General features: G+C 38.0%; 1 protein-coding gene across 1 annotated transcript; it reads left to right on the top strand.

The window, feature by feature from the left end:
* Positions 1-2,929: 2,929 nt before the first annotated feature.
* On the top strand, positions 2,930-8,701 carry LOC104112455 (ras-related protein Rab11D-like). Its single transcript, XM_009622386.4, has 2 exons — positions 2,930-3,348; positions 8,124-8,701. Exons 1-2 carry the CDS (start codon positions 3,116-3,118, stop codon positions 8,563-8,565), a joined length of 675 nt encoding a protein of 224 aa, XP_009620681.1. The 5' UTR covers positions 2,930-3,115; the 3' UTR covers positions 8,566-8,701.
* The last annotated feature ends 240 nt before the right edge of the window (positions 8,702-8,941 follow it).

The raw sequence follows: 8,941 nt of genomic DNA, 5'->3' as shown, positions 1-8,941 counted from the left end.
CTTCCTGTATTTCTCAAATCTTTTTATTGATATTGGAATAAATTCAAAACCCATTTCCATCAATGACGATGCACCTGTAGCCCTTTCAACAAACCACTCCGCCATCAACTTGAATGACATCCGCACCATGGCAGTGACAGGCAATCCTCATGCAGACATCAATAACCCGTTGAAAGACTCTGACACATTTGTAGTCAGAATTCCCCATCTTCTGCCACCATCCGCATGCAAAGTCCACTTGTCAAGCTCATGTCGCATCAACCAACGATAGGCTCCCTCGTCTTCCTGCCTGATAAATTCTATGCGTCTCCTGAATTTACACTCTTGGTGATCTGTTGCAGTCATCCACATTAAATCATGAAAATCTTTATTGGGATATGCCTTCTGGAAATTGAGCTTCAGGTGCCTCACACAGTAACGGTGGTAGGTATACAGTTCCTACCATATACGCAAATTCTGTACAGAACTTAAAATACCACAATGCCGATCAGATATTAGACAAATACCTAAACGCTGTTTGATAACATGCTCTTTCAAGTGGTTCAAAAATAGTGTCCACGTCTCTTGGCTTTCATTGGCACAAATAGCAAAAGCTAAGGGAAATATACTTCCATTAACATCTACTGCAACGACGATCAACAACTTGATATCATACTTTCTATAAACATAAATGTCGTCTATGGATATTACCGGCCGGCAATGCATAAAATCATCAATTGCTGGTTTAAATGCCTAGAACACGTATCTGAATATATATTCTGGTATTCTCGGACTCAGCTCAAGCTTCTATTCAACAATAATTTCGGGGTTAAAGTGTTGCAATGCTGCCATGTACCTGGGTAGAGATGCAAATGACTTATCCCAGTTACCATAAATAATTTCAAACGCACGTTTGCGCTTGAGAAATGCCTTTTTTTTGGTAATGGTGCACCCATATTCCTGGTGGACGGATGTAATACACTCTTTGATCTTATACCTTATGGACGCTTCAATATGTGGAATCAAGACAAGAGAAATCAAGTCAACATTCAAGTTAAAGTGATTCCCATTGAATGTGTCCATTTCACAATTGTGGGTGCCAATGTATTTACCCACAACCCACATATTTATTTTCTTCTTCTTCACACGCAGCATCCAATTATAACCCATAAACCATCTACGACAAACAACCTTGTATACATCCGGAGTTGACTGCCATACTGTCATCTCACGACACTCCTTTATGTTGTACATTTTCACCGCCCTGCTTAGGCGCGCTTTATCAGGAAAAAGCATGCCCTTTGACAACACCGTTGGTCTAGACTCATCCCATATTGCTGTCCGAATTTTGTCAGTATCCCTTGTGAGGGCATCCACATCCGATATACTTGGCAAATGATCAAGGTAGGGAATCTCCCTTGAATGAAATAGCACGTGGGACTCGTACACTCTTGGTCTAACGGGGGGTGGAGTATGCTCCCTTGTCAAATCAGGTCCAACATTCTCTTCCTCCTCATCAGGGAAGGGTGTGTCATCTCCGGACTCATCGACATTGTTGTCATAATCATTGTTCTCTTCCTGACTCTGTACATCTGCCAGATCCCAATTAAATATGTCATCTTCGGGCAATTGAGTTAGGACATGACGTTCAAGTTGCTCGTTTTCACTACACAACCAACAAAATAATGAGTTACTCAAATTGATAAATACTTTACATATAGCTATATCACTTCACTTACAAATCGTAATGTGTTGACATCCCATGATGGACATCATCCTGTTGTGATGACTCCCGGATGGACCACCATGATCCAACACACCAGAACTACGCATATTCCAACTGGGCGTTAGTTCATAACTTGTAAATTTCATATCTAGCCGGTACCCACTGTGGAATATATGAGTGTTAATATATATTCAATACAGAAAAAATAAACATCGTAACACAAAGGAAAATTAAAGTTTACCACTCGTCTTGTGGATTATGTAAAGTAGGAGAGAAATTATTTTCTCGCTCCTCATTCGCCCGTGGAGATTAGTTTAGATCAGGCCAAATTCTTTCAGCCGGAACCTGTTCGGCTAAAACTGCTCCAAAATAATCACCCGATGACTGAGGGATATCCCTGCTTTGCGCAACCTCATTATTACGAACATCTTCAGCCTTGACGTTCATTTCCAACATTTTTATCAAAAGAAATTCCTGGTATTCATCCAGAGTCCTCAAAAAATCACTCAGAGTTTCATCATCCTCGATGTTAAACTCAGCATAACAAGAAACCCCTTGCGGAATGACAGAATACGGATATCTTCCTGTTACTCTAAGGTTCACCGAACGTTTGCTCACACTCATTTTTTTACATAACAACGATACCAATCTATCATACTCCATTGTAAGTGGCAACTTAACATGACACTGTAGAGATAAATTATAGCTTACTGAGTTATTCGCCACCACAACCTCATCCCCCAAGATAAAGAAACCCTAATTTTTCACTCTTAAGACATTATGACAAAATGCAAAACAACTTAACGAAGAAAAATTTAACAAGATTTGAGAATTTTTCTGAATGGATTTTTACAAAATCCTTAACGTACTTAAATAAGGCAATGCCCAATCCCGGAAGTCAAATTTTTTGAGGTATAGCGCCTTAAATAAGGGCGTTATACCCATTTGAATTATTGTTATGTCAGTTAAGCGCAGAATAATTATTGGTGGTCCCACAAAATATGTATAGCCCCTTAATAAACGGCGCTATACTTACCCTTCTTTTCATATTCACGTATAACGCCCTTTTAAAGGGCGTTATATGTATTTTGATCACTAAATTTTTTTTACACTTATTTTTGTGTATTTGAATCCAAAAACTCATTATTTTGGTTCCGGATGGAGTTATTAAAACTAACTGTGGTACTAGTCAAATAGTAGTAGTACTTAATAATGATAATAATTGCAGATTTCATTCACACACACCACTACTATAATTGACAGCAAGATCCTAGTTAAGACACAACCAACATTTGTTCCCCCTCTGTCTCACTCTCTCTCTCTCTCGGTCTCTGCTTTTCATCTTCTTCCATTTTTCTGCTGATTAAAACAGAATTTTTCAGGCCTAAAGAAAATTGTGTTAAGAAAAAAATGACAAGTGGGGGTGGCTATGGTGATGCAAGTCAAAAAATAGACTATGTTTTTAAGGTGGTATTAATAGGTGATTCAGCAGTAGGCAAGTCTCAAATACTGGCTCGTTTTGCGAGGAACGAGTTTAGTCTTGATTCTAAGGCTACTATTGGTGTTGAGTTTCAGACAAGGACTCTTGTTATTCAACATAAGTCTGTTAAAGCTCAGATCTGGGACACTGCTGGTCAAGAACGGTAATAGGATTTTGCTCTTTTAGTTGTTTAATAACTGAAAAATTGAATCTTTTTTAGTTCTTCTTGTTTTGTTATACGTTTGTTGCTGTGTAGTTATCACTGTTTGCTTTCTCTGGTATTTTCATTGTTTTTGAACTGACTGATTACATAAATAGTAATGTTAAGTAACAACTTTGATGATTGGCCTGGTGGTCAATGAAATAGTTGAGAAGCATGAGGTCTCATGTTCAAATCTGAGCGGAGTAAAAAAATACTAGGTTATTTTTTTCCATTTATCCAAGTCTTGGGTGGATAGAGTTATCTGGTACCTGTTACTGGTGAGAGGTGGCAGGTTGTCCGTGGATTTAGTCGAGGTGCGCCCAAGCTGGTCCGGATACCACGGTTATTCAAACAAAGAAAAAAAAAGCAACAACTTTGATGATTAAAAATGAATGAGAAAATGAACGTCAATGGAAAAAAAGTAGTTTTAAGTCCTGCAAATGTAATGCCATATAAAATGCAAGAGAGGTGTACTTCTTTTGGGAGTTTTAAGCCAGAGAATTAGTTTACTGAATTGTGTTTTTGTTGTTATTTAATGCTGTCTTTTTCACTTTGATCTCCCTCTTTCTTGTTCTTTTGCTCTGTGTTTGAAGCTGCTGGAATCTTATAAAGAGATCTAGTAGTAAGTAATGTTTTCATTTTAAGTTATTCAGAGCTGTGATGTGCAGACTAGATTTTCATATTTGCTATGTTTGATTCATTATTTGGGTTTGAACTTTACATTCTTGAATTTTGGGTTTTGGGAATTTCACTTCCTTTTCAAGTAGATCTCTCTGATAAGGAAAAGTGTTTAGTAGTCCAACTAGTAAAACCGTAGTGTGTTAGCTGTATTTTTCAAGCTTAAATTTATCCGGTAATTTGGCACGTTAGTCTGGTATGTGGAGAGAGATGTTCACTTGAGATTTTGGACTTGATGCTGACTTTGGATCTTGGATAAAGCAGCAAATTTAGCTTAAAAACTTGAACTTAACTTGATGAATAAAAGAGGTGAATCAAGTCAGACTCGATAACTCAAGATTCAAGAATTGCACATAAAAGATGTTTCTGAAGATGCATTGACTCACAACTCGGTGCACATCAGTATTAAATCCAGTTCTCAGATTCCCCGAGAATACTTGGTCTTTCATCTAAATGCCATTTTACAAAACCGTGAAGTGAGCTTTGCTTTTGCTATCAGTTTTATTGACTGTTTAGTCTTTCTAAAATCACCTGAGGAAAAGCTTGATATTGGTGAAGTTGTAAATTGAACTCAATTGTGCCACACAGAGATTAGGCCTTTTTATGTTAGTGAATTTGTAAATAAAGACATACATATTTATTCGAAGATTCAGTTTTTTTTTTTTTTTTGAATGTAACATATTTGTATATTAGTAGTATATAGACTTCACTAAAATTGTGAAATCACCCATAATTACAAAAGGGAGTGCACACACACACAAAAAAAAAACACTTATAATCCTTGGTTTTCTCACAAGGAATCTAGAACATCAAAAATGGATTCATGATCTTCCAAAAACTTTCCTTTACACCAAAAATAGAAAAGGGTTAGACATTTCATCTTCATCTTCTGGATGTTACTGGACTTGTCTTCAAAGCATCTCTGATTTCTCTCTTCCCAGATTGTCCACCATATGCAGGTTGGGACAATTCTCCATCTCTCTTTATGACTAGAAAGATTACCCTCTTTATTCCAGCAGGCTAGAACTTCAAGTATTCTTCCTGGCATTGCCCATAAAATTCCCCTTAAGCTGATGAAAATTCTCCATAATTCTTCAGTCAACTTGCAATGCAAAAAGAGATGACTAATTGTCTCTGCCTCCACTCTACATAAGTAACATCTAGAGTACAAGTGGTAACCTAAAACAACAACCAAGTATAATCCCGCTAGTGGGGTCTGGGGAGGTTAGTGTGTACGCAGACCTTACCCCTACCCTGAGGTAGAGAAGCTGTTTCTGATAGACCCTCGGCTCCCTCCCTCCAAGAACTCCCCACCTTGCTCTTGGGGTGACTCGAACTCACAACCTTTTGGTTGGAAGTGATAACCTCTCTTGATTAAATTATCTTGTGTTAGAATCGCTTCTTTTGCTAATAACCATGTAAAGCAAGCAACTTTGTAGGGAATTTTTACTTTCTATATCATATTCCATGGCCAACATTCAACCTGATTATTGGAAAGGTTGAATTCCTTATAAGCAGACTTAACAGAAAACTTCCCATGCATATTCCCTTGCCATATCAGGTTGTTAGTTTTTCTTTTCTTTCTTAACAATTAATTACAATTTGTTTGCCTCCCTTCACCACTCCCTATCCCCCCCCCCCCCCTCTTTTGTATTAAGAGTGGCTTGATAAAACTGTAGATGTCTATCAGAATTGTCCCTCTTACTGTAAGAATGCCTCAATTTGATAGTCACCATCATTGCGTCGCAGGGCTGCAATTTCTTCCAAATCAATCAAAAAATCATGTATTGGAGGAGAAATTAGCAATGACTATTACTTTACTCACGCTGAAATATAGGTTCCTAGCAGTTCATGTTAATTTTTTTAAAAATAACCGAGACATCCTCGAGTGCAGACTGGTGCACGGTTCGAAACTCAGTTAATAATGGGTCCACCTCTCTATTCTTTTCCACTTAAATATCTAGCTTTTGGCTACGGCAGGGTCCGAATCCATGGCGTGCGCCTAACCCGCACTTCACCCCCTACGCTCTTACCATTAGACCAAATCCGTGCAACAATTTGTTAATTTCGCTTCCAGTTATTTCAGCTCTCAGCTATCAGATGTTTCTTTCTTTCCTTTTATTTTTGGAGGTGGGGTTGGGGGTGGGTCATGTCCAAATTTCTTTGTCAACTATTCTGTGGTCCTTGGTTTGACTAAGACATTCTATATACGGAAAAAGGGTCATAAACGCCCCCGACGTCATAGAATTGGTACAAAAATACCCTTCTTCCGCTAGGAACCTCCACCAAGGCAACATTATCCCACGTGGCATGACATACCACTGAGGTGGCATGCCACCTCATCACACCACTCCCATTTTATCCCTTCCTTACTTCTTCTTCCTCCACCACCTCTCTCTTCCCCCAACCATGGCCAACATCACCTCCTCTTTCACCACGGTCCTATTCTTCCACCACTATAAGACCACTAGTTTTGATGCCATAAAACCATCATTGTTTCACGAAAAATCAAATTGAATCGAAAATTTGGGTTTTATTTTCGAATTTGATTTCAAATTATTTGTTGGAAAAGTTCAGCTCTTAAAGTGTTGGAATGGCCATCCAGGAAATGCCACGGTTTGTTGCCCAATATTTGGTTGATGGCACCACCAGGAGAAGAAAGCACTCAAGTCCTTCATTGAGTCTCAAAGTAATCTTCGTTTGATTTTTGGGATAGGATACCTCAATCTTCATCACATATTTTTTAACAGTGATTAACTGATTAACGTAATAGCAAGTAGTGACTAGCTAATAGCAATTGATTTTCTCGCTTTATGGATTTCCTCCTTCAGAAAAACACCCACCCACCTAATATCCCCCACACCCAAATCTTTATCGGATTTTATCAAATCTTCTTCATCACTAAATTTTTCATTTCCAGTTGTAACCTAGAAACGTTAACAAAAAAAGATTTATGGGAATTTGAGATTTACCCAATGAAATGGGTGTTGCAAATTGTTGTCCAATTAATGAAACTAGTATAGCAAACTATTTGCAGACAATTCCTCTTGGAGATATAGAGCAACAATATGGAAAGAGACTTGTTGATGCTGCAAAATATCACTCTGCTATATTTTTTTTTATTTTTTATTTTTCCGGATCCTGGAGATTAAGAGTAGTTAGTGTATAATATCAAATTGATAATTAAGGGCTTTTCTTTGTTGTATTTAATTTGTTCTTGCATTCCAGTTAGTTGAAGTACATGAAGCGCAGCCTTAGAGCTCATGGCATACCCAAGTGGTGGAAGAAGAAGAAGTAGGGGAGGGATAAAATGGGATAGGTGCAATGAAGTGGCATCCACCTCAACGACATGTCAGGCCACATGGGTTAATATTGCCATGGTGGAGGGTCCTAACGGCAGAGCGGTATTTTTGCACCAATTCTATGATGTCAGGGGTTGTGGTAGACCAATAGTATAACGGAGGGAATAAATGAACATTTTTGAATAGTAAAGGGGTATTTTTGACCCTTTTCCGTTCTATATATCCCTTTTAGATCAGGTTCGTCTAATGTTTCCTAGTAGTGGATAAGGTGCTATGGTAGGGAACCTAATCTCTCTTTTGTAACCTTTTAATGTATTAACTTCATAAAAAAGTGCTATCTTGGAGGGGATCATAAATAACATTTTAGAATACATCCATGCTAACTTGAATTTTGCCTTAATACGGTGTTCTTAGGCTTTCGTCCTCACTAATCATGTGCAGAATATGCCTGCTGTGGACCAGACCTTGTTTTTATTTGGAAGAAAAATCTCAAATTATCGAATTGCCTTAGTATGCAAATACATGCTGTATGACTTGCTGGAGTTATGATTCCTGCTAATACTAATTCCTTTTGATCTATTAGTATGATGTTTGGAATTAGCTCTTTGTTAGGCATATAGAATTTAGATGGTCAGAGGTATCCAGTTTGCCTCAAGGTTTTGATTGTCTGTGATTGCTATCGGACGGGATATAATAGAAGGTTCAGAGTCTTAACAGCTTTTATTAACTCGGTCATTCTTTTGGTGTCATGATCAGATATAGAGCTGTCACGAGTGCGTACTACAGGGGAGCTGTGGGAGCTCTGCTGGTTTACGACATAACAAAACGTCAAACATTTGATCACATTCCACGCTGGCTTGAAGAGTTACGTGCACATGCTGATAAGAACATCGTGATTATGCTGATCGGAAATAAAACCGATCTTGAAGATCAACGAGCTGTTCCAACCGAGGACGCTAAAGAATTTGCTCAGAAAGAAGGATTATTCTTCTTAGAGACTTCTGCAATGGAAGCCACAAATGTGGAGGACGCTTTCTTTACTGTTTTGACAGAGATCTTCAACATTGTGAACAAGAAGAATCTTGCTGCAGGTGATGATCAAGCAAATGGTAATTCTGCATCTTTAACTGGAAAGAAAATTCTTGTACCTGGTCCTGCACAAGTTATCCCAGAAAAGAAAGCATGTTGTAGATCTTGAGATATTGGGTTTGGTGTTTCTATTTCATTCTTTTGGTTGTCAATTTCTTGGGTTTGTTAGTTGAGTCTTTTTGGTTGTATATTTATATTGTTATTTTTTGCACTGTTAATGAAAGGAAATGGTTATTGTGAGTTAATTGGAAGGGGACAACAGCAACTCATTACCTTTATATGTAGATGATGTAACTAATTTTTATACTATCATTTCACCTAGAAAGTAATTAGTACATTAAAAAAGAAGAAGTTTTGTAGTAACCGGAAAAATAAGGTAAGAGGGTTCTGATAAGGAAGTAGTAACCGGGAAAATAAGGTAGAGTGCCTATCGCGTATAAGAGGGGTTTTGTCCGTTGTTGGATTGAACTCATAGCATAATTCAC

This window comes from Nicotiana tomentosiformis, chromosome 5 (genome assembly GCF_000390325.3).
Source record: "Nicotiana tomentosiformis chromosome 5, ASM39032v3, whole genome shotgun sequence".
Classification (NCBI taxonomy): Eukaryota; Viridiplantae; Streptophyta; class Magnoliopsida; order Solanales; family Solanaceae; genus Nicotiana; species Nicotiana tomentosiformis.
Note: the sequence above shows the minus strand (reverse complement) of the source record. Positions and strands in the feature narration are given on the sequence as shown.

What these genes read in the sequence shown, in the direction of transcription:
- LOC104112455 (XM_009622386.4), top strand. Translation starts at nt 3,116, where the DNA reads ATGACAAGTGGGGGTGGCTATGGTGATGCAAGTCAAAAAATAGACTAT. An exon ending in GACACTGCTGGTCAAGAACG is followed by an intron (nt 3,349 to 8,123) that starts GTAATAGGATTT and finishes TGTCATGATCAG; the next exon opens with ATATAGAGCTGTCACGAGTG.